This window comes from Lissotriton vulgaris, chromosome 6, assembly GCF_964263255.1.
Source record: "Lissotriton vulgaris chromosome 6, aLisVul1.2, whole genome shotgun sequence".
NCBI lineage: Eukaryota > Metazoa > Chordata > Amphibia > Caudata > Salamandridae > Lissotriton > Lissotriton vulgaris.
The window spans coordinates 1,113,662,109-1,113,688,752 of record NC_141694.1 but is presented as its reverse complement, the minus strand read 5'-3'; the positions used below and the strand labels follow the sequence as shown (position 1 = coordinate 1,113,688,752).

General features: G+C 46.5%; 1 protein-coding gene across 1 annotated transcript in view; it reads right to left on the bottom strand.

The window, feature by feature from the left end:
• The window catches only part of LOC147708507 (uncharacterized), a 381,831-nt gene that overhangs the window by 251,684 nt on the left and 103,503 nt on the right, over positions 1-26,644 (bottom strand). Inside the window, exon 3 of the mRNA XM_086927193.1 lies at positions 8,792-8,885. Coding sequence (XP_086783319.1) covers positions 8,792-8,885 — 94 coding nt within the window. The remainder of the gene's footprint in view (positions 1-8,791; positions 8,886-26,644) is intronic.

Sequence of the window (26,644 nt, the reverse complement as noted above, 5' to 3'; positions counted from 1 at the left end):
GAAAACCGGTAATTCCACTGACTGATTGATGTGGAATGCTGAAATTACCTTTGGTAAGAATTTTGGGTTTGTTCTAAGAACCACTTTGTTTTGGTGTAACTGCATAAATGGTTCTTGAATCGTAAAAGCCTGCAGTTCACTTACTCTTCTAAGTGACGTGATAGCTATGAGGAATGCCACCTTCCATGTGAGGAATTGTATTTCACACCTATGCATAGGTTCAAATGGTGGCCCCATTAGTCTGGTAAGTACTATGTTGAGATTCCAGACTGGGGAAGGTGGTCTTCTTGGTGGAATGACTCTTTTGAGTCCTTCCATGAAAGCTTTAATTGCTGGTACTTTAAACACTGAAAGATGTTGCCTGTTTTGTAGGTACGCCGCTATGGCTGCGAGATGAACTCTGATAGAGGTATATGCTAAGTTACATTGCTGCAAGTGTAGTAAATAGCAAATGATTTGTTTAGTGGATGCGTCCAGAGGGTTGATGTGCTTACTGTTACAGTGTATAGCAAACCTCTTCCATTTTGCTGCATAGCATGCTCTGGTGGTAGGACGTCTTGCTTGTTTAATGATTTCCATGCATTCTGGAGGTAAATCTAAATATCCAAACTCTATGACCTCAGGAGCCAGATCGCTAGGTTCAGTTGTTTGGGATCTGGGTGCATTATTTCTCCATGGTTCTGTGTAAGATGCATGGGTAATAATTTTAGCTTTTGATGTGGTACTTGTGAGAGTTGTAGCAGCGTGGTGAACCACGGCTGTCTTGCCCACGTGGGTGCCACTAGTATCATGGTCATTGAGTGTTGCTGCAGTTTCCGAACCAGTAACGGAATTAGTGGTAGAGGAGGGAACGCGTAAGCAAATTTGTTGGACCAATTTATCCATAGTGCATTGCCCTGGGACCGTTGGTGTGGGTACCTGGATGCGAAGTTTTTGCATTTTGCGTTCTGATGGTTGGCAAACAGATCTATCTCTGGTTGCCCCCATTTTTGGAAGAATGGCTGCAGTATTTGGTCGTGCAGCTCCCATTCGTGTACCTGTTCTGACTGTCTGCTTAGGATGTCTGCTATCTGATTTTGAACTCCTGGTAGGTGTTCCGCTAACAGGTAGATCTTTTGAGGAATGGCCCATCTCCATATGTCCTGTGCTAGTTTGGATAGTTGGAGAGAGTGTGTCCCCCCCTGTTTTTGAATATAATACATTGCAGTCATGTTGTCTGTTCTGATCAGGACTGCTTTGCCTTTTATTTGTATTTGGAAAGCTTTTAGTGCTAGAAATACTGCTAATAATTCTAGGTAGTTGATGTGCAGTTTCTTTTGCTGCACACTCCACTTCCCCTGCACTGTGTATTTGTCCATATGCGCTCCCCATCCGGAGAGCGATGCGTCCGCTGTTATTATCACTTGTGGAATTGGCTCTAGGAACGACCGTCCCTTGGAAATGTTTTCTGTGTTCCACCACTTCAGAGAGCGATACGTCCGGTCGTTTACCAACACCAGATCTGTAATCTGACCTTGAGCCTGATTCCACTGTGTCGCTAGACACTCTTGTAGTGGACGCATTTGTAGCCTTGCATGTGGTATTAGCAGTATGCAGGAGGACATCATGCCTAATAGTTGCATAAACACTCGTGCTGGTAGTGAGTGTTGTGGTTGAAATCTTTGTATTAACCCGACCATTGTCTGTATCCTGATTGGGTTGGGGTATGCTATTGCCTTTTCTGTGTCTATCGTAGCCCCCAGGTATTGCTGAATCTGGTTTGGTTGCAGGTGTGATTTCTTGTAGTTCACCGTAAACCCTAGGTGGTGCAGCAATTGAATTGTCTTCTGTGTGTTGTGAAGACATTCCTCTTTTGACTTGGCTTTTATTAGCCAGTCGTCCAAGTATGGGAAGACATGTATTTGTTGTCTTCTTAGGTGTGCTGCCACCACAGCTAGGCATTTTGTGAACACTCTCGGTGCTGTTGTGACACCGAACGGAAGGACTTTGAACTGATAGTGTTGTCCTTCTAAAACAAACCTTAGGTATTTTCTGTGGGCTTTGTGAATTGGGATATGAAAGTAAGCGTCTTTTAGATCCAGTGTAGAAAGAAAGTCCCCTTTCTTCAGTAAAGGGAGTACTTGTTGGAGCGTGACCATGTGGAAATGCTCCGAATTTATGTAAGCATTGAGAGGTCTGAGGTCTAATATTGGTCTTAGGGACCCGTCTTTTTTGGGGATTAGGAAGTATAGAGAGTATACTCCTGTTCCTTGTTGATCTTTTGGGACCTTCTCTATTGCATGCTTTTGTAGAAGTGCTAGTACTTCTTCTCTTAATAATGTCAGATGATCTTGACTCATTGGACGCTGTTTGGGGGGGATGTTTGGTGCGGTAGCTGTGAGTTCCAGGCAATAACCATGTTGGATAATTTGTCTCACCCACTTGTCTGATGTGATGTTTTCCCAGACAGGTAGGAACTGTGCTAGACGTCCCCCGACCGGTGTTATGTGGTCTGGGGGGAGTTCTATGAAGTCACTGTTTTGGGGTTGAGGCGTTGCGGTTGTTATTATTTCCGCGGCCTCTACCCTTGTTGTTGTTACCTCTGTAACTTCCTCTTGAATTACCTCTGGGTGATGTTGGTGTGAAAGAGGTGGATTGCTGATTTGTTCCTGTATTCTTTGAGCCCCCTCTATAGGTGGATCTACGAAAGGAACCTCTTTGTGTTGGCTGTTGCAATGCTTCCATTGACTTAGCCGTTTCTGTATCTTTTGTCATTTTCTCTAAGGTCTCATCTGTACTTGAACCAAACAGTGTCTTTTGATCAAATGGTTTGTTCAGTAGTGCCGTTTGTACTTCCTGTTTGAATCCTGAGATTCTAAGCCATGCATGTCTCCTTAACATTACACTGGTGTTTATGGATCTTGCTGCAGTGTCTGCTGCGTCTAGGGCGCACTTAATGGAAGTATTAGTTATTATTTTACCTTCCTGTATTAACTGATCTGCCTTTTTCTGATGTTCCTTGGGGAGATGTGTGATGAGTTTTTCTAATTCATCATAATGTGCCCTGTCATAACGTGCGAGTAATGCTTGTGTATTGGCTATACGCCAGCTATTTGCCGCCTGTGATGCTACTCTTTTGCCTGATGCATCTATTAATTTTGACTCTTTATCAGGTGGAGGAGCCTCTCCTGTAGATAATGAGTGTGCTCTTTTACGAGCGTTTGAGACCACCAGCGAGTCCAGGGGTACATGTCCTTTAATAAAGATTGGATCCTTTGGAGCCGCCTTATATTTTTTATCAATTCTTGGGTTTAACACCCTAGCCCTCACTGGGTCTTTGAATATTTCTTCTGTGTGACTGAGAAGACCCTTCAACATAGGAAGGGTACCTGATGTTCTTTGTGCATTAGGTAGCGTCTCTAACAGGAAATCCTCTATTTGGGGTTCTGTATGTATATCTACCTTATGATATTTTGCTGCCCTATTAATGAGCTGCGCAAACCCTGTGTTATCATCAGGTGGTGAAGGCTTTGAGGGATATAACTCTGGGTCGTTGTCTTCATCTGACCCTACGTCATAATTTTCCCATGGGTCCTCCTCATCTGGGATGGTTTCGTCATCCCCTTGAGGTTCTCCCTCCCCTAGATCACTGTCTACATCAGACTGAGGTGTAGATGGTCTTGGTGTGGAAGGTGTAGGAATATTTGGCATAGTGTGAGGAATAGGAGAAGAGGGTGTGACTTTATGTCTAGGAGAAGTAGGAGGAGTTGTATTTGTCCCCAGTGTTCTCTTTTTTGAAGGAAGAGATTTATCTTCTGTCTGTTCATTCTTTCTCTTCTTCGTCACAACTTTGCCAGTTTGCGGATCGATAAACAAGATCTTTTGTTTGGGATCTGTCTGTTGCTCCTGAATCGGTACCGAAGGCCCTGGTTCCGAAAGGTGCTTATGTTTTCGATCGTCAGTGTTCGGTGCTTTCTGCACCGAGTGTCTACTCGATTCCGACTTCCTGGGTATCGAGTGAATCTTGGACGACGAACCATGTTTATGTTTCGACACGGAATGTTTCGGTACCGAGCTTTCCCTTGTATGTAGCCTCGGTGTCGAAGTCGATGTCGCCCTTTTCTCGGATCCGACATGGTGGGAGTCCGAGTGTTTCGGTTTCAGTTTCGGTTTCGTTGCCAGGCCCGAGGGCGGGGCGTCGGAAACTTTTTTCTGCGGTTTGACCGGGCTCGAAGGCGGGGTCGTTACCGCACGGGGTCGGTTTTTCGGTAAGGGGACGTCGTCACTCACGGTTTGTTGCTCGTTGAGTTCTTCAACCTCCGACTGGTCCCCTTCCGACCCCGACTGATCCTCTTCTTCTTCCATTAGCTCGTCTCCGAACAGCTCCGGGATCGCCTCCGACTGCATTCTTGAAACCTCGTGTCTTCGAGCTCGACGATTTCTAATCGTTAGCTTGGAGGAGAATGCTGCGCAGGCTTCGCAGTCCCTGGATTCGTGATCAGGCGATAGACAGAGGTTGCACACCTCGTGTAGGTCCTTGTGTGGGAACTTAGCACCACACGTTGGACATTTCTTGAATGGAGTCCTTTCCATGGACTCCGGGCTTGACTGCGTCGAGAAAGTTCTCCTGTTCGTCGACGTAGGTCTAAGTTTTTTCTTCGATTTTGAATTTGCAACGCGTCGGAATGGAAATGAAACGCGTTCGATAACAATACCGTCGAATTGGAAAGGGAATACGCGCCGATTAATCACTTTTCTCTGAAGTTGATCTGGAGCGTCTCGATCCTCATCCGAACCCGATGGCGGAAAAAAACAATCTAAGGATGGAGCCGATGCCCATGCGCACTACCAACCAAGGGAGGAGTCACCAAGATACAAAAGACTCTCCAAGAGAAAAACAAAGTGCAATCATCCGAGCCCAACACCAGATGGCGATCTATTCATAATGTACCATCTGCAGCCCATATGCCTCGAACAATCCGTTACATTGAATTTACACCGCAGCGTGTAAAATCACTAATGTCCATTTCTGACTCTTACGGAGGTGGCGCACAGATATTCCCCTTGAAATCGTTCCCCTTTCCCCACACCGCTTCCATTTCTTCGGGCACCCTCTATGTATATTGTAACAAGGAGGCTACGCGGGTGAACGGGGGTTCCCCTACCATAGATTGGTGGGTTGTTGACTCTGATAACCCCACCTCTCTCCTACCTTACCAGAACGAGTGGAGCACAGACAGGCAATCCCTATGGCAAATGCATAAGGAGGAAATGTGGGACAGCTCCTTTAATTGGGCATATGAGGAAGATGAAGACAAGCCTCAGAATGAGGTCCGCACGGTAGGATTGGCCAAGAAGGAGGAAGACGAGACGACGGCGTGTGACATCACCCCGGAGGAGTTTGGAGCGGCGAGCGGAGTTAGAGCGGTGTCGGAAGAAGGAGAGTACCGGAGCAGGGAGGCGAGCGGAGAACCGGTCGAGGGAGTTGCAGCGCCCGGAGGCCAACGTCCCCACGAGTCGCCGGGCCACACTCCAGGAGGAGTGTGGCTTAAGCAGGTACGACAGCGGGTGTCGGGTTGGGTTGGGAGGCGGGGAAACTCGTCTTGCTAGTTATTCAACCGACCTGTTAGTATCTGTATGTAAATAGTCTCTCCAGATCCCCCCCTTTTTCCCGTTTCCCTAAACACGCTCTCCTCACTACAGCTCCCCTCACTTCACGTCTATATAGTCTTTATGTACATACACGATCTCAGTGGTGCTCCCCTCACTCCCTGGCAACCCAAGAAGAGAATCGTGTCCTGACCAGCTGCTATATTTTTCTTTCTGCATGTCCTGCGGTGAGGGAACCGAGGAGGAGTAGAACTTGTTCAGCCAAGCGAGAAGAGCAAGACCGAAGAAGACTCCCTAGGGGGCAACAGTTACCACGGATCCAGCAGCTTATTCCCGTGAAAGACTCACGTCACGCAGTAAAAGGACCATTACTAAAATAAAACCATACTTATCCAGATCGAGTCTCCGACCCCTTTCTACAACCACACCACATATATATACTGCCTTCTCTGCCACCGTTGCTCCGTCCATATCATTACACAGTTCATGATATGTGGGAGTCGCATGCATTCCCAGTATTTTGCGATATTGCATTTTTTAAACGTTATACCTAATGTTGCCCAGTCTTGAGCAGTGTGGTTAAGATCAGTAGTCTCCCAGATATTAAGGTTACACCTCTTGGGCTATGGCGTTACCGTGACCCCACTAACTTGGGAGATGGTATGCATAAGTGAGCCCCAGAATGTCACAATCATTGGGCATTCCCACAGCGTATGAAGGAGAGTGCCGAACCGCCCCCCCCCCAACCGTCTGAGACAAAGTGGGTCAGTAGCGTTCCCCATCTTATGTATCATTAGCCTCATGTAGTTGATTCAGTGAAGTATTTTTAACAGCACCAGCTTCAATTTGGAGGGTATCGCCACCAACCGCGGGGACGCGAATGCCTCCTGCCAATCTGTCTCATCCAGCTCACCTATATCAGCTTGCCATTTTTCTCTAAGAGTTTGTGTGGGGTCTGGTTGGTTATTAATAATTTTATGATAGGTTAGGGAAATGGCTTTCTTGTCCATGTATTCTGTAAAGAGCCTGTCCTCCAACGGGGGAGGCCTCTGGAAGTACAGTACCCGATGGGACCGCTGCTTTACGAGCATGTTTGATCTGAGTGTAGCGGCAAATTTAGGTAGTTGCCCTCTCAACTTATCTTGGAACTGGGTAAATGTGATGACCTCTTCCTTACACCAGAGATCTTCTACTCTTGATATTCCTATTAGGTCCCATTGTTTGAAGCCCTTACTACCGCTAAGCCTACCCAGCCTCTGGGTTTCCCAGAGCGGAGTCAGTTGTGTTATGAAACCATCTCAGCCTATTTTTTTGTGTATCATATACCATATTTGCACTGTGTGTGCAGTGGGCCCCATATTTATCTTATTAAAGTGCCCTCATGACTCTTCCCTAGGAGGCAGAATTAATGGATCTAACATAGATACGCGCTTTAAGAAGACACTGCTTACTGTTGTTGATTAGTGGCTTTGTCCGCTTGTAAATTCTGAACACTCCCCCTATAATCTATCACAGAAAGGCCTTAGCAGCCTTAATTCCTATGGCAATTTCTCTGGGAGCAAAGTATGCAATATCAAAAATAGCCAAAAGAGCATGGTTGGCTGTGATGTGGCATCGTTTCATTGTTTCATTTTTCAACTTTTCATAGCCAGAGCGACACCACGCAGCTTACTTTGTCCCAAAAATCTCTAGTCATATCTAGGAAAATAAAGCTAAAGAAGAGTAGACCATTTTCTTCTCATTTATTCATCTTCTTCCAATGTCAACCTATCTTAAGAACTCTGCATGTATTTCTCCGACATAAATGACTCAATATAGTCTGCTAGGGCGCAACCTTTTCTAATATAGAATAAGGTCTAAACATACAACTTTACAAACCCTTTGACATTTGGTGCCTAGATAGCCTTTGGTTCATGATCATGGTCTATAAAATCAATGTAAAGTGAAGAACAAAGGTAAAAAGGTCTTCTCAATATTGAAAGGCACATCTTATGTCTAGTTGCTGATTGCTTAGCTCGCCAGAACTCCTCAAGTAATGTAAGGTAACTGGATAGCTTCCAAACTCTATTTGTGTACAGGAGTTGCAGCTTTCATCTCTGATGGTTTTGGAATCACTGCTATTGAAATTAAGCCTCTTGTGGACTTTTGAGATTGAGCCAAGATAGGACAACAGAGGCAAGCAGTTCTTTCAAGAAATCAGTCCACAATGTGGGAGGTTTGCTCTCTTGCTTTGCTACAATTAGGATCAGATATATTACTTTGTTTTGAAACATATTTCCAAAGGGGAAGTTTCTTCATTTCTCTAGAGACAAATTCCCCACATTTATCTTCAAAAACACAACCCACGCGCAAAATGTGTGGCATGAGAAGGAGCTGCTAAAGGAAAAGAGCAAGAACCTCTTTCTTACTACAGCAAAGATACAATATGAAAGAGGAACATGTAAATGGTGATATCTACAAGAGAAGAAATAGAAGAAAAAACACTGCTTTGCAGTAGTCTATGTTCACATTAATTATTGAAAGGAGCCAGTTAACTCCACGGAAGTTCTGCATTAGCTAGAAAATATGATGATGGGTCTACCCCACCTAAAAATCAACTAGTCCTCAACTTGGGAGGGGATGCAGAAGACGTTCCTCAATTTTAGGAGAGGCAAGAAGAAGAACGAAAAAATATATTGATCTCAAGACAGAGATAGCAGTTTTCCCCTGGCTTGGAGCTTATGGCCTGATTACGACACATTTGAAAAGTCTCAGCAAGTAGGGGGTTGTATAGTAGCTTAGCCAGAAGCTGCCCAGCATATGGCAGATGGGAAACATAATCAGTATCTAAAAGGGCAGATTCAAATTAGCTAATGGATGTGGTCATTAATGAAGTACATGCTCCCTATGCTACTCAAGTAAATTAAATTACAAGGCCAACAATGAATGTTTTAATTGAAACAAAGTAGATACAGAGTATGTACACATTTGCTTCAGCTGGTAGTTCTTCACTCAACTTTCCACACACTCATAGGCCATTGTTAAATAGCCATTAAATCATCAATTTATGTTTGCTAAAATATATAGAAGATAGATTTGTCAACTTCCAGTGTTCATACACATTTACAAAAATCAGTCAAACTGCTTGATCTGGCATCCTCCATGAACAAGACAAGAAAGGCACAGGTTAACATTCAAATGTAAACAAAGAATCATAGCTGACCTGGCTGCAGGTAGCTGCTCTCCTCTGAAATGCTAAGGTCAATTGTACGTGACAGGACTGCAACGAAACCTTCCTTGAACTCTTCAAAATTAACCTGTGGAAATATTAAAAGGAGATATAAGTATTAAAATGTTATTCTTACAGTATCAGGTATCCAAAACACACCTGTGCATTTTTTGTGACTACAGTTTGTGCCCGTGTTATTTCACGCAGTCTTTATTGGAGACTTTTTGGAGTACTTCCAACCAAGCATGTTAAAAAAGGATTATAAAATATACTTAATACTTATAACTAACACATGTTCAGTTTCAGTTTATTATTAGTTTAGTAGTTAATAAAAACCATAAACATACGCACACAAATAAATCATACGAAATGAATTAATTGTGCAGGCAATAGAGGATTTAAAATCAAGAACCATACTGTGTTCACCTGTGTAGGCATAAGCAGTTTAAAGTCAAGAACCATGCTGTATTAACCTGGCTAGGCACAACATCTTTCAATGGTGCTTTCTCCATGCTGCACAGTATACTATGCAGGGGAACATTAACAGTTTAAGATCATTTACCATCCTATATCCTGTAGATGACAGCAGGAAAATCAGGCTGAAAGTAACTTGTGCGATCAGCACACGACAAATTGTGCAAAGGAGCATTTTGTAAACATCAATGAGGTACTATTACAAAAGAGCATAAGCCGTTTAAAGTCATGTGAGATTATACATCACCCGCATTCCTGTGGCTGAGTGCAGGAAAATCATACAGAGGTGCATCATGCAACCATAATATGACATATTGTACAAAGGAGCATGAACAATTTAAATTCATAGACCGTCCTATGTCAACATGACTGGACACAAGCAGGTCGTTCAAAAAGTGCATTATGCAAACATCAACAGAGTACTGTGCGAAACACCATTAACAATTTAAAGTGATGGAATATCCTATATCAACCTTCCCAAGGACAAGAAGGTTGTACAGACATCAAAAGAAATACTGAGCAAATAAACACAAGTATTGAATCCTTCCTCGTTGATACTCCATAGTGCTTTGTTTATACTAACCAATGCTGAGCACCCAACCAAAGACGGGATAGGGGACAGGGTCACTCATTCCTATCCCCTAGCAGCCCCTCCATTAAACCCTTTCACAACAACACTGGGATAGAGGTCCATAACTTTCTTTTTCACCCCCTTTCAACCCATTATTGAATCGTAACCTACTAAAATCCCATTGGGGGTGTACCCTTATCTAAGTCATAGAACCTAGCTGTATTTAGAATGATTTTATCTGGTGATTAAAAATTGCTAGAAATTGCACCAGCGAGTGTTCAGTATAAGGTTTTGTGGGTTTAAAGCCTCTATGGCAGCCGATCTACAGGTTATTACTTCCAAGGCTAAAAACTCTTTACGCAGCAGGGTCCTTCAGCAAGTTGGGCCAAACGCAATGTATATGCATGAATGATTCTTTTGTCTGACGACACAAGCGACATAATGAATCCTCTGACTGGGACTTCTTCTACCACTTGGGTATAAAGTCAAGGGTTGGCAAGAACCCAAATCACAATAAATTCCTCTTGATGGACGATGACAGAGCTGCCTCAAAATAGGGTTGTTTCTTGCTGATATTGTAAGAGTTTATTACTAGCCAACCATGCTCTTGTTTTGCCAATGTAACGGTATCCTCCAGGCGTCTTTAATGCAGTATGCAATTGTTCAAAGTTTTCTTGAAGGTATAATCGCTCATGTTCAGTTGCCATATATCTGCAATACCAAGTTTCTCTATACTTCTCCGCAGATACTTGGCAAATTGATCTTTCCCCCTTTGCAGATTTATTTCCACCCAAGCAAGATGTGCCAATGAACCTTCAGGGCACTCCGCAATCAATGGCACCAATTGATAAAAGCTCCATGTCAGGTTAGTGATTGTTTTATCAAAGAATATTCAAGCCTTACATGGGATGGGGAAGCAGACTTTGGTAACTGAAACATTAGTTTGTAGGTTCGTATTACAAGCTTCTCCAGAAATTCAGCATCTGCACCCAGCAGTATCTCACCTCCGTATGATACAGTCGGAATCAGTTTTGATCTTAACACAGTTATCAGAGCCTTCAGATTGTGCCCCCATGGGCTTTGCCTCAAATGAGAAAAAGCTAAAATTAACGCAGTAATGGCTTTTTTGTGCAGCAAAGGAGCCCCCTTAGTCCAATGTAAACCCCAACTCCAACGACATCACCCCCTCTCAAACCCTCTGCGACTCCCTAGCCTCCTTTTTCCACAACAAGATTGCAGACATCCACAACAGCTTTGACAACCAACCCGGAAACCAACCCACCCCACCATCTGTTGACCATCCTCCCCCCGTAAACACCCTTAACGCCTGGAACCCAATCTCCACTGAGGAAACCATCCGCCTGATGAATTCCATCCACTCTGGATCCCCCACAGACCCATGCCCTCACCACATCTTCAACAAAGCAGACTCCGTCATAGCACCGCACCTCCGAGACGTCATCAACTGCTCCTTGATATCCGCGACCTTCCCAGAAGACTGGAAACACGCTGAACTCACCGCCCTTCTGAAAAAACCAACAGCGGACCCCACCAAACTCAAAAATTACCGCCCCATCTCGCTTCTTCCATTCCCGGCCAAAGTCATCGAGAAAGCCGTCAACAACCAGCTCGCCGACATCCTCGAAGCCAACAAAGCACTCGACCTCTCACAATCTGGCTTCCGAGCAAAACACAGCACTGAGACCGCCCTCATCGCAGCAACAGACGACATTCGAACTCTACTGGACAATGGAGACACAGTCGCCCTCATCCTCCTCGACCTCTCTGCAGCATTCGACACAGTCTGCCACAGCACCCTTCTACAACGCCTCAATAACATCGGAATCCAAGGAAAAGCACTTGAATGGATCACCTCGTTCCTCACCGGAAGAACCCAGAGAGTCCGCCTACCACCATTCAAGTCCGAGGCCTCTGAAGTCATCTGCGGCGTGCCTCAAGGATCATCACTCAGCCCCACCCTCTTCAACGTATACATGAGCCCCCTCGCGGCCATCGCCCGCCAACACAACCTCAACATCATCTCTTACGCGGACGACACTCAACTGATCCTTTCTCTCACCAAGGACCCCAGCACCGCCAAAACTAACCTACACGAAGGAATGAAAGAAGTCGCCGAATGGATGAAACAAAGCCGTCTGAAACTGAACTCAGATAAAACAGAAGTCCTCATCTTAGGCACATCCCCCTCTGCTTGGGACGACTCCTGGTGGCCGGAAGCCCTCGGAAAAGCACCCATCCCGACAGACCACGCACGGAACCTTGGCGTCATCCTGGATTCTTCACTCTCAATGAACAGACAAGTCAGCGCCGTATCCTCTTCCTGCTTCAACATTCTTCGCATGCTCAGAAAAACATTTCGCTGGATCCCCTCCGAAACAAGGAAAACAGTCACCCACGCACTAGTCACGAGCCGACTGGACTACGGAAACACCCTCTACGCAGGTACCACCGCTAAACTCCAGAAGAAACTCCAACGAATCCAAAACGCCTCAGCCAGGCTCATATTAGACATCCCACGCAACGAACACATCTCCGGTCACCTTAAAGACCTCCACTGGCTCCCCGTCAATAAGAGGATCACTTTCCGACTGCTTACCCACGCACACAAATCACTCTACGACATCGGACCAGATTGCCTCAACTCTCGACTGTCCTTCTACACCCCCTCCCGCCAACTACGTTCTTCCAGCCTAGCCTTCGCCACTGTACCTCACATCAACAAGACCACCATGGGAGGCAGATCCTTTTCATACCTGGCTGCTAAAACATGGAACTCACTCCCCGCTTACCTTCGCCTCACCCAGAACCACCTAGCGTTCAGAAAGCAGCTTAAAACGTGGATATTTGACAAATAATCCTCCTCCCCTTCCTAAGCGCCTTGAAACCCTCTGGGTATGTAGTGCGCTATACAAATTTTATGACTTGACTTGACTTGACTAGGTTACTGTTTCATCTGTGTTGGAACCATGAAGGCGGCATTTCCCCTTTTTATTAGATATTTGGCGCTTTCAGGGCATAACTTTGGTCTTTTTGAGATTGATTTCACACTTGTTGTTAAAAGAGTCCTCAGCAAGCCTATTAATCAGTCTTTGCCGGCCTCCTCGGGTATTGGAAACAGGAGCAGATCATCTGCATATAGGATATTACACAACTGTTGACCGCTTAGACTCGGTGCATGTGACACCACATCGGCAAGAGACGGCGAGAGATCCTAGATGAATAGGTTGAACAACAGTTGTGCCAATACACATCTCTGCTTCAATCCAAGGGAGGTGGCAACTTTTCTGGACAGGCGAAGCCCATCCCCCACCTTGATCCTTACCCAGGGTTTGGTATATAGCAGCAAGATCGCCCTGAGCACCTTTTGTGGGATTCCCCAATGTTGTAGCTTCTTCCACAGGATATTTTGAGGGACACGGTCAAAGGCGGCTTTAAAATCCCTAAAACCCAAGAACAGAGGTGTACACGTATCACTTGCCCTTTTCATTATGAGGCCCACTGCCATGAGGTTGGAAGCAGTTCTTTAGTAAACCCAGTTTGATTCATTGGCAACATCCTTGCCTTCATCCCCCACTCCAGTAGATCTTGCAATAGTAGCGTTGAGAAAAATTTGAGATCTACATCAAGCAGAAATATCAATCAATAGTTACTTGCGAATGCAGTTGCCCTCCCCCCCTTAAAAATGGGTTGTATAACAGAGCCTCTCCAACTTTCCGGAATGCCTTCCGTCAGCAATATGTGATTGAACATCAAAGATCAGAAACCTGCTCAGATTGTAACATTTTGTTTCAGAAGGGCTGGCAGTAGGCCATTGGGGACGGTTGCGCTGTTAGTACATATGTTCCCAACATCGTTGGATGTTCTAAGATCTCTGGCTCTATGTTGCTGTTACTCTCCAGAAGTGCCATATCAGATGGACCCACAAGATGCCCCATGCAGAATCGTCCCGGGCTGCGACCCGGGGCAGGAGGAGCATCTACATCCCTTATAGTGTGCTTTTAAGAAGTTATCCATTCTTCCGCATTTACATTAGCGTTATTTACCACCCTGGGGCCCTTATCAAGCTCATTAATTAGTTTCCAGAAATTCCTCTGATCATTTTATCTGGACGAATAGCTTAGCTCACAATGCTTCATTGCTTCTTTTCTTGTGCAACCATACCTCTTTTTGTAAGCTCTTAAGTTCGAATTGTAAGCACTTTAACAATGCTGAATCCCGAGGTGAGCAACGCAGTTGATGGAGCATTCTATTGATCTGGGACCCGATAAGGCTATCCAGCTTTGGCTAATTAATGAACCTCTTGTGCATAATACTTGTACGATTCTGCGAGCTATTGGCCAGATACTTTAAAGCTAGACTCTGCAAGATACATTTCCATGCCTTCATCGGATTCTGTTTGTTACCTGATGCCTCTTTTGAAATTCTCAATGCTTCACTTGCCCGGTCTTGAATATTATCTAGACTCCATTTAAACTGTTTAAAGTTTTCGGAATGAGCTTTTACCTGCACTATCCGGGCATAGCCTAGAATGGTTGTGGTGGTGTTGAGCCTGAAGTTTTGTGGTTGATGATCAATCTCAAATCTTCGGTCAATTTCCAAATCAATTATCCTGCTGAACAGACCAGTGCTCACCATCATATAATCAAGATAGGAGGTTGACTTACAGGAGGACCTTGTCCAGGATGGTGGGATGCCCCCTGGAGATGGCCGTTTAGTGTTACCAGTCCAGCTAGTTCACAAGCCCTTAATACTTTTTTCCCTAGGTTGTCTTGTATTTTGCATGGGGGATAGCTTTGAGCAGACAGGACATGTGGCACTTCATCGCCGTCCTCATATGTATCTTGGATAACATTCAAGTCACCAGTGATTACCAGGTTTGCCATCTGGACGGTCTCCTTTCCACTTCATGAGCAAATTAATCAACTTATCCACTAAACTTGTTTTTTCTCCCAGTTGATGTATATATTAACCAGGACCAGTGGCGTTGTCAGCTGCTTGTCCCATTCATTCAGGCGTAGCACCAATAGCTAGGGCTCTTTATATCCAGCATTGCGACCTTTGCAGTAACTTTGAAATTCCTGTAGGTCGTTGGCCCACCTTTTGCTCTTCCATGGGTTCTACTTTTGCATGCCAATCTGTTATATTCAATTAACCCAATTACCAGGAAACTGGATTGTGCCCATGTCTCCTGTACTGCAGTAATATGAAACTTATTAAACTACTCAGACATTGATTCATCTTTTCGGGGCAAGACTTCCCAGATTTCAAGCAGATACTCAACAGGCCAGACTCTATTGTGTGATGCCCACATGTATCTCATTTCAGTCTTTGTGGAACGTCATTGATAAAACAGATGGCAGCCAACTATAATTGTCGAATTCAGTCAGTTTGGTCACTTGTATTGTCCCTGCACCTTCTTCTGCATTGGCCTTTGCTGTGTGTATCATTAACCACAAAACTCTTGTGGCCGAGAACCAGCCCGCTGAAACTTTCAGGATTGAATGTACCTGTTGAGACTGGCCCATTTGTTTCTCCGGTGGGGTAGGGTATGAGTTCCGATTTCCCTTGCAGGTGGTTTGATTCTAAAAGCTGGAGTCAGGGTAGCAACCCTCCTGGGAGTGCACTATTTTTATACCTCAACCCATTAGCAGCTCCCTACAGGCAATGACGTTTACTAAGATCTGTGGTGAGTTAAAGATGACCAACGTGGGTTCTAAAACTTGCTTGTGAAAGAGCCCTAGGAACTTAACAGAGTACATGTTGTGTGATTCCATTTCTGCTAGGCCCAGCAGGCCCTTAATTAACGCTAAAATATTTTATGGATTTAAAATGTCATGGGTTCCTCTAGATCTCTATTGAGAAATCCACAATAGACTTGCCTTTGAGCCCAGATATTCAGCAGAAGCTTTGCTATTCTCGGCGTTCTTTCTGGGGGAGCATGTGATCTCTTCCTGGGTATCTTGCCCCTGGGCGTATGATGGCATTGTATGCTGTACCGGCCTCTCATCTGGTTGGCTCCTGCACTGATTGCAGACCAACCTGACGCCAGGACCGGATCCTGTGTCCCAACACTATTGCCCCCTTGGGAACAATGCGTTGTTAAGTGGTGTACAGTCATCTTAGCAATGATTTCATGCAGTCCCTTTGTGATCCTTACATCTGGGTGAGTGGGTTTTCCTCTCGGTTCTGTCCTGAATCAGTATGGACTGGGGAACATGGGCGTTTTTGTCGAGGCGGTCTTTGAACAAGGCTCTTTTGGTGGTCCTGATGAGGTGGTGATGGTTGCGAATGGTGTCTTTGTGGGCTGTGTGGTTGCCGGGCGTTCTGTCATTGAGACAGATGTTTTCAAGTTTCCGGCAGGTGCGCTTTAACAGGTCTACTTGTATATCCATCTTGGCAAGTTTATTCAGTGCTTCCTCAGTAGCTTGCATTGTATTTAATACAGCCTCCCAAAATTGTTAATGTCTATTGTGGTATTTTTTTATACTCTTTGTGACTTCTGCCCTTAGACCCTCTGCACATGGGGCACCTGATGGGTCTGCTTCATTTACTTCACTTGAGGTGTGCACACCCTAGCTTACCTGAGGAAGCTCAGGCTGGTTCACTGCTACCCCTCTAACAGGAGCATTCAGTTGTATACGGGGAGCACTGATTTCCTCTAAAAAAACAGAAATGAATTAAATATTGAATTAAAATTCATTAGGGGGCCTCATTTGTCTATTTTTCTGAGGCATCTAAAAGGGTAATATCTGAGATGACAAACTCCAATCCTGTACACCAGTGCTTTCCAAACTGTGTGTCCCAACACAGTACTGTGTCGCCTGCAAGTGGTGGGTGTGTCGTGGGCACATAACTGCTGCTAATTAAGAGTCATTCCTTTGAAAGAGTGTCTCGGAGTCTGCTGCAGCAGCGTGGACTCCAAGACACTCTGCTCCATGGGGGCCGGGCGGTTCACAACAAAGCCCCATTAACAAGTAAATGGTCTTTTAAAGAACTGTGAAGTACTTGGGTGCATATGTTCACAAGCATAAAGCATGTGAGTTAAAGAGCGGCCAGATGAGAGGACTTTATATTGGGTGAGGGGGTGATTTAAGGATTAGTATGATATTGAAAATATTTCCTTGAAAATGTGAGGGCAGCCTGTGTGTTCTGGATATTGAGTTGTCCAGTAAGAGTAGATGAATAGTGTGGTCTGTTACGATCCAAGATGAAGTCACCAAACACAATATGGGGCGGATGAGAGGGGGCTGTTATAAAATTGGAATCCAGGTCCTTGAGGAAGGTGCCATGCCAGTGGTGAAGCACTAAAATATGAATTTTGCGGGGGTGTTTATTTACCTAGAAATGCACTTAAGGGATGCTTGTCGGGTCTCAGAAAAGGGTGGGAGAGTGAACGAGTTTTGAAGAGGAGAATTTGCAGTCGAAGTAGTCTATGATATAGATATGTGCCCTGTAAGCTGGGGTGAGGTGACAGAGGGTGACAGGCAGAGGGAGGGAGATAGAGGGAGGAAGACAGAGAGAGAGAGAGGGAAACAGAGTGACAGAGACAGAGGGAGACAGAGATAGGGAGGGAGACAGAGGGAGAGAGAGGAAGGGAGACAGAGAGAGGTAGACAGAGGGAGAGAGAGGAAGACAGACAGAGAGAGGTAGACAGAGAGAGAGAGGGGCAGAGTGAGTGAGACAGAGGGAGGGAGAGGGAGGGAGAGGAAGAGAGATAGAGAGAGGGAGGGAGACAGTGAGAGAGGGAGACAGAGACAGACAGAGATAGAGACAGACAGAGACAGGGACAGACAGAGACAAATAGAGGCAGAGACAGGGGCAGACAGACAGAGGCAGAGACAGACGGAGACGGAGAAAGAGACAGAGAGAAGGAGACAGGGACAGACAGACAGGGACAGGCAGTGGCAGAGACTGAGACAGAGAGGGAGACAGAGAGGTAGAGGGAGGGAGAGAGAGAGAGGGAGACAGAGGGTGACAGAGGGAGGGAGAGGGAGGGAGACAGAGAGAGAGGGAGACAGAGAGGGAGGGAGACAGAGGGAGGGAGGCACAAGGAGACAGTCAGGGAGAGACAGAGGGAAAAAGACAGAGAGAGACAGAGAGAGCGGGAGACTGGGGAGGGAGACGGAGGGAGACAGAGGGAGGGAGGGAGGGAGAGGGAGGGAGACAGAGGAACAGAGACAGAGGGCGGGAGACAGAGGGCGGGAGACAGAGGGCGGGAGACAGAGGGCGGGAGACAGAGGGCGGGAGACAGAGGGAGAGAGACAGGGAGAGAGACAGGGAGAGACAGACAGAGGGAGGGAGTCAGACAGACAGAAGGAGGTAGACAGACAGAGGGAGACAGACGGAGACAGACAGAGGGAGACAGAGGTAGGGCGACAGCGTGAGAGAGACAGAGAGAGGGGGAGAGAGAGAGAGGGAGACAGACAGAGTGAGTGAGAACCCCCCGAACGCCCCTTAGGTGTTTCGGGCTCGCTACACTACGCTCGCTCACTACGCTACGTTCGCTTGCTACACTGCCTTACTTAGTCCCAAAATGATGCATCTCCAAAAAGTGTGTCCCAAACATGAAAAGTTTGGAAAGCTGTGCTGTACACTGTGCCCCTGGGGGTCCATGCAATGGACTTGTGCCCAAGGACATTGATAAAGTTGGCATTAAAACTGGAGCCGGAGTTAATGTTGCACTGCAGCAACAAATGAACGGAATGCTGAATGAATCAAACATTCAAGAGATCTGGGTTAAATCCATTGTTCCTTTGCTCACTACGCCACCCCAGTTTGGACCCAGCTATATGCAAATCAGTCTTGACCCTGCTCCTCATGAGAACAGTACAGCCCGAACCACGAAGCCGGGTCCTCCCTGAACTGCAAACAAGCACCCTTGGACTGGTTTTAGGGTAACTCCCCTCATCAGCCAGGCTAGCTTGAATCCAAGTAACCCGAGCTGCTGCTGCTGTACGCATATAACTCTGCATATTGAGCATCCCAATGTGATTTAGCCCTTCGCGCACGACTTCAACCGGCTGGTGGAAGTCGATTAAAACTCCCAGATGAGGCTCCAACCGGCTGGTGGAGACCTCTTTCCGCGGCGTGAAATAGCAGATGCCATTGTTTGGGGTTTCTGCATTTTGGCTCCAACCGGCTAGTGAAGACCTCTTTGTTCGTAGTTCACTTGCAGGCCTCATTCTTTCAGGCTTCTGTATTTTGGCTGTCCATCCACCCTCCCATAGTCCTGAGGAAGACCTGTTCTGATGCACTTCAAATTTTTCTTGGAAAACATGTGCATATTCATATAGGACAATATGAAAAATAGGCTTTTTCTATTCCCACCTGTTTTTACTGCACATCTATTCATCATGTATATAGTGTACTGCCCACATCACTAATCAAAATATGTCACTTACTCACAATTGTCACCTATTATGTCTGTTGCAATTGAGTTTGCATGTGTGACAGCCTCAAGGATTTGATACTTACTTTAAATATACGAATTGAATTCTGTTTCGGTGTGTGTTTCTTTTTCTCTCATGCACAATATTGATATGTGTATCATAAATAAGTTCTCTTCTTTCTACACTAGAAAGCAGTTCTCAAAGTATTTGTTGATAACCCAACAGAACCATTTGTTTTATTGAATAGCTTGAATCCAGTGTCACAGCAAGAAAGGGACCCACGTCTCGGCATACCAGGGATATGGAATTCATATAGTCCAACACCCAGGACATATTGTTTGAGGTCAAGGACATTATGTTTTCATGTGTATTCTGTCCTTGGGGCAAGTAGGCCCAACCCACTGCAGCACAAACCCTTTGGCTGCCAGTTTGCAGTACCACATTATGGATCCGGAAAGGGCGCTGTCTGCGGTCAAGGTAATTCTTTTGTCCACATGCTATTGCTGTTCAAACTTGTATTTATGGTTCATTAATTGAAAGCCTTTATTATTAGGGCGAGAGCTTTAAGTAAATGCTGTAAGCTCTGACTGCACTACTGATAGTGGTTCCAGTATAAAAATGTGTACACACGATTTCAATGTTTAGCAATATGAGGCTAAGTATAATGCTCCCAGAATGCCCGCTAATTTGATGCAAATATTTGCAGAAGCTTGAAAGCAGATTGATGGTTGTTTGCTTTCAAAATAAAATGTTCATTAAAAAATGAAAGAAGGAAAAATAAAACTTGTCTAAACTACTGTAAAATTCCAGGTACCATTTCTTTGCGGCATCATTTAGTAACATGTGTAGATGCATGCTAGTATTTCCCAAAAATATTCGTAATGGAAAATCAGTGTAACCAGTTTCAAAAACATTATGAGAAACAGAAATAAACAAGCATTGGCAAAGCCAATAGGTCTGAAATTGGTGTTCAGCTTTTTAATACTGTCAATGTGTGACTTGTTTTAGCATGGTTTTTGTAATACCTTATTGGTGTGGGAGCTGCCTGGCCCTCACCATTATAACAAACATTGGCAAAAGCAAAAATGGTTTTTGGTCTCACAAGAAACACACTGCCACAGTAGTTACTGACACTGAAAAAAACTACTTTGTGTGCGGAGATGCTCCTTATGAAACAGCAGAATGCTTTCATAACAGTGAAGCCAGCTGATACAGAGAGAGAGAGAGAGATAGAGAGAGAGAGAGAGAGAGAGAGAGATAGAGAGAGAGAGAGAGAGAGAGAGAGAGAGAGAGAGAGAGAGAGAGAGAGAGAGAGACAGAATTTTAATAAAGGTCATGGTCAACGCTAGACCAAATTAGGGGCCCAATTATTAAAGAAAGTCTCAAAATTGCACCCATGGCCTGTGTCCTTGCATTAATTGCAGCTATACAGCTTTCCTGAATTCCCAAGAATTTACAGAAGTAGGACAAGAAATAGTACTCCTAGAAAATATTTGTGAACTGCATTTTAGCATGAGCAAATATGCATGTGTAGATTTGCTCATGCGAAAATCTGAGTGTTTGCAAGTTCACTTTCCATCCAACCACTTTTTTTCCAACTCTGAAAGAAGGTTTATGTCTGCCATTGTCAGGAGTACATTTCTCAGTATGGGGAAAGATTAGAATAGAGTTGTTGAAAACCCTTAAAACATGCTAGTTAGTAGGTTTGCACAGACTCAAAAGTGCATTCTAATCCTGGAACTATTACGTACCACTACCTTAAGCTCTAATATGTAGATCTGCGGAAACATGGCAACATAAGGGGATTGCAAGTATTGAAACACTACTATGGTATGAGTCCTGGCATAATCATAGAGGCTACATCAGAGCTCTTATATAATGAGATTGCTGTCATAATTTGACACCGCACTACATGGCACCAAAGGGACAAGTGATTTTGTTACAGGACAAGTAGATTCATGACGCAACCTGCCCCATAGGCAAGTAGGAATTTTATTAAATTCCACACCCCTGCAGACCAATCTCACTTAGGTCAAAAAGTGCTGCAGCAATAAATGATGGACGGAATGCTGAATGAATCAAACATTCCCCCCCAGTCAACAGATCTGGGTTACATCCATCATTCTTTTGCTCACTACGCCACCCCAGTTTGCACCCAGACAATATTGTTAATATTGTGGCAGAATTATTCCCCTCCAAGATTATTATCTCCGGGGACAAAGATTAATGTGATAGCGATGGCAGTATACACGGCTCCGAGCCCATATCTGCAAAACTGGCCTCTATGGGACCAAACCTATGACCAGGGACGTGGGGTGATCGTCGCTCTTCCTCCTCATTAAGGGGCAAACAATAGTCTGAGATCCTTGATAGCTTCAGTTTCTTAAGGCCTTTCTCTGAATTCCCCGGCTCTGGCTATGTATGAATTGTAGGCCATATGTGTTCTTTACCCCAGGAACTCTTACTGAATTCTTCGCCGGCTCAGGGTGAACCAACCTGAGCAGGGGGCTTAGCCGACTATTTTTCGTTTTGTTTTAATTGCAGGGTCCCAAGTGGAGTAGCCTCCCACTTTCTTTTACTTTGGCTGACCGTTATACACAGTACCTGATCTTACCTGATCTCACAGAAGCCCGACTTGGACCACAACTTGGCTGTTGCCTGTCGATCTCCTATCTGGCACTTATCAATCTAATCTGCTTTTAGCACTTGTGGCACCAGGCACGGGTGTTTAGGGGGTGATGTTGTGGGGCTGTTGTCGCAAATCCGGCAATGTCCAGCAGATTGCGCCCCTTGGGCTTCTTTAACTTTCTCCTATCCTGATCTCATTCATCCTTGCTTCCTTCTTGCCAAGGTAGCGGTGGAAGAGCACACCCAAGTCGGCAGGCTACACCTGGTCCTAAGTCGGTCTGCCTCCGTAGTCCTCAGGGCTCAACCTACAGCTGCAGAGCTACCTGTAGCTCTCCCCTCGCACCCCTCATGCTCGTTCCCCTCGCACCCCTCATGCTCGTACCCCTCGCTCCTCCCTGCTTGCTCCACGCACCCCTCACCAGTATTCACCAGGACTTAAAGCAGCTGGTTAAAGCAAAGTCGTTTTGGGCGTAAGCACTGCCGGGAGAATGCCAACGCCGTAACAGCTGTACAGCTGGGTGAACAATCACCTACGGGGTGCTTCCTGCAGCGTGCTTCCTAAGGTGTCTGGCTCCCAGCATTTCTGATTTCTGCTTCATGCTCCACCAACACCACAGAGGACAGAGTTGGGCATTACTTTGTGTTCTTTCGCAGCAGCTCAACCCAAGCTTCCTGGGAGCAGATCCATAGTGCAGCCATTTTGCTGCCTCGCTGCTGCTGTTGCATTTACACATAGCATGTACATCTGAAAATACTCTTCTATGCTGTACACCATGCAGAATGCAGAAAATTATCTCAATCAGTTTTTTACCATTTAGCCCGTTTAAACTCCGCCCTCAGTAATTACCAGCCAAAAGATCAATTAGTTTCGAAGACAGCTATTCTTGACTCGGTCCCGAGCCGGAAGGCTTGACTGGTTGTTTTGGTGCCGAGGGCAAGGCATTGGAAACATCATCTCGGTGCCGACCATGCATATGGCTGGGTCCAAACTGGAATGGCATGGTGAGCAAAAAAAACGATGGATTTAGGCCCATATCCCTGTACTGGGGTGAATGTATGACATTGTTATGCATTCTGTCCATCAATTGTTCTTTTTGACCATGGCCCGAAGGCAGAGGTGGGCCGAAGGCAGAGGTGGGCCCAAAGGCAGAGGTGGGCCCGAAGGCAGAGGTGGGCCCGAAGGCAGAGGTGGGCCCGAAGGCAGAGGTGGGCCGGAAGGCAGAGGTGGGCCGAAGGCAGAGGTGGTCCCGAAGCCTTCAGTTTGGTCGAAGAGAGTTTGGGTTAAAGCGGCTTTAGTACATCACGGTAACCTGTCCTGGTGGAACGTCCTCAGATTCCAACTCGATTTGTAGCTCGGAATCCAATTCTGGGATAGAGAAGGCTTCCTCCTCTTTTGCTGCTGATGCTTCGAGCCCTTTGTGTTCGGATTCTTCTCCGAAGATATCTGGAGTATGTTGTATGTTTTGTCGCTGCATGTCTCTTTGTCGAGCCAGACGATCCAGCAGAGTCTTTTTCGATCGGAATGACGACAAGCCTCACAGTCTTCTTCTTTGTGCTCCGGTGAGAGGCACTCATTGCAGAATTTATGCAGGTAGGTTCAAGGGCCCATGCTCAATATCACCAAAAGGAGGAGTCACCTTGCCGCGTGACTGGGAAAGACTTCTTCGAAGAAAAACAACTTGCAAACATTAGGACCCAACACTAGATGGCAGGAGTAGACAAAGCAAGTGTATCTACAGCACACATGTTTTGAACACTTCATTCCCTACACACCAACTATGAAGACAGCAATTTTTGCCCTACAAGGTTAAGTACAAGGCAAATGTTATGTAGCAGTTGTTGAAATAAGAAATGAAGGGTGTTTGCACAACAAAACTGACACTTGAAGGAAAGACAGAAGGTATCTGGCATGGACACAGGAGACATTTGTGAAATACAATAGAGGTGTAGAGAGAAACCAAAGGACACCGAGAGAGGTGCAATCAATGATATTAGGTGTGCCAACCATGTTAGGCCTAGGTGACCAACCAAAAATTTAGAGGTAAAGCCAAGATAATCTTGGGGACAAAATAAACATTATTTGGGGCTTTGGGACTACTAACCTCAAGGACATCTGGAGGATAATTCAATTAATTATTAGGGGATATGCCTTTGGACATGTAAAGCGCCCACCGATTTGAAGAACATAGTTTTTTTTTGGTTTTTTTTTAAATATATTTTTATTGCAGGAATCAGTAAAAAATTACAAAGTGGACCAGCATTATAAGTTCAATCGAAAATAGTAGAACACATCCCATCCCCCCTCGGTAAGATATTCTGTTACACAGCCATTCAGCCCACAACCCGAGGGTCGGGCGGCGATTACCAGTGAGGGCCCAATAGGAGGTCGAGGCCGGTCCGGATGATCCATAGTCCGTCATCTGCTTTTCTAAACCATCCTACAAAAAAGAAGCAAAAGAAAAACCCCCCCAAGAACCCTATGAACTAAACAGAACCCTCCCCAACCCCGCCATCAGTGTATGGTAACAGATGTAGAAGGATCCATGGGAGAATCCCCCGGGAATGCTACAGACATGTAAAGTACAATTGTCTATCGGGACTCGGGCGGGCTGCATCCTCACTTTTGGAATCGCTGGAAGCGCAATAATCCCTGAGGGCCTGCACTAATGTCTCCCATTCTAGCGCTGCCTCCTGCGCCTTCTCGTTGTGTTGCCTCCTAGCTAACTGGTATCGTAGCGTGCTTTCCCCTGCCGCCCATTTCAAAAGTTCGCTGTGCCACCGAACCCCCGTTGGACCAACCCTTGCCTTCCAATTCCTGGTCACCTCCCGTTTAGCAAGGAGAAGCCCTAGATCGATGAATTTACTAGAGATTTTATTTTGGGGGGTATGCGGAAACCAGTGTAGGAGCCCTACCGCCGCATCAACCGATAAGGACCTCCCCGTCACCCTCTTCAGGGTGTCCCCCACTTCGAGCCAATAGGAGGACAACCCCGGGCAAGACCACAGCATGTGGAGGAGGTCTGCTTCAGGCACTCGGCACCTGGGGCAGTCCGCAGAGTCCGTGGCAAAGTATTGTTGGATCTTCGCCGGGGTCAAATATGCCCTGTGGAGTACATAGAAGTGGACCAATTGAAAGCGGGCGTGGAGCGTGCCCTTCCAGGCTCGCCTCATGAGTTGTGACCAGGTCGTCTCCGGGATCTCCTTCCCTACGTCCGCCTCCCAGCGGGTTCTTAAGGTGGTGAGGGGGGTTAACCCCTCATTGATCAGTCTGTTATACAGGCAAGTGACCGCTTTGACCGTTCCCGCGGACATCATAACATACTGGCACACCGGGGATGTAGGAGGTTCCTCCAGTCCGTTCTTCCAGTGCGCCTGAATCGCTCGGACCAGGGCCGTGTGCAAAAGAAAGTCGCCACGAGGAACATCAAAGCTGTCAATGAGCTCCTGAAAGGGCAGTAGCGCCCCATCTTCGTAAAGGTCACCCACCAGCTGCAGACCCGCGTCTTCCCAGTCCGCTAGTCGTGACCAATCACCGCCGTGAGGCAGGGCCGTCAACATACCCAGAGGTATTTCGGGTGCATATGGCAGCCGCAACTGTCCCCGGGCGTGGGCACGGTTCCAGCATAATCGAATGGTCTTTTCTTTGAGCGTCAGGTCCTGCAAGGCCAGACGTTGTCGCAGCGCGATGAAGGAGATAACATGCCAAGCCATCCCTGTGCCCCTCCCGGTCTCTGGGCCTCGGAACTCTCTGGCGACCTCCTGAGTGAAGGTCTGTAGCTGCACTGCCAAGTAATATTTCTCAAAGTCCGGCACGCAAGACCACCCTCAGCTTTCGGCCTTGTCAGGGTCTTGAGGGCCACTCTCCGGCGGCCCGAACCCCAGAGGAATCCCACCACCATTGACCGTAACAGACGAAAGGTGGCCGGCGGGATCCAAACCGGCAGCGCACGGAAATAGTACAGCAGCCGGGGGAGGGCCACCATTTTTAGCAGAGCGATTCGCCCCGCCACTGAGAGCGGCAGGGTAGCCCAGAAGTCCATGCTACCACGCAGCGCGCGAGTGCTGCGAGCTATGTTCCCATCCAGGAGGTCAGTCGGGTCGTGGTAGATGTACACCCCCAGGTACTTGAAGCAGTCAGGTTCCCACCTAATCTCCCTACTGATGTCGGGGCTGGGCGTTCCCCTGCGAACCGGGAACAGACAGGTCTTGGCCCAATTCACCCGAAGGCCCGAGATCTCCCCAAACGCCGTGAGCGCCGATGCAGCCCCATTCAAGGCATCAATCGGGTCCTCAAGGAAGAGCAACAGGTCATCAGCGTACAGCGAGACATAATGTGGGCCCGATGGTGTCCGCAAACCGTTAAAGTGGGCCCCCGATCGGAGCAGCAGCGCCAGTGGCTCCACCGCTAGTGCGAAGAGAAGCGGGGACAGTGAACAACCCTGCCTCGTGCCTCTCTCCACCGGGTATTGCGAGGAAATCAGCGGGCCTGCCCGTACCCTGGCCGACGCCGAGGCATACAGTACCGTAGTCCACCTGACGAAGCCCTCTCCTAGGCCGAACCGCAGTAGTACACTGCGCAGGTAGTCCCATTCCAGGCTGTCAAAGGCCTTTTCCAAATCCACCGAAAGGACCACCGGGCATGGGGCGTCCACGAGCGGTTCTCCCAGCAAACGGAACAGCCTGCGGATGTTCATGGTCGTGTTTCGCTTGGGAATGAATCCGGCCTGGTCCTCGTGTACCAGAGAGCGCATGTGACCAAGCAGC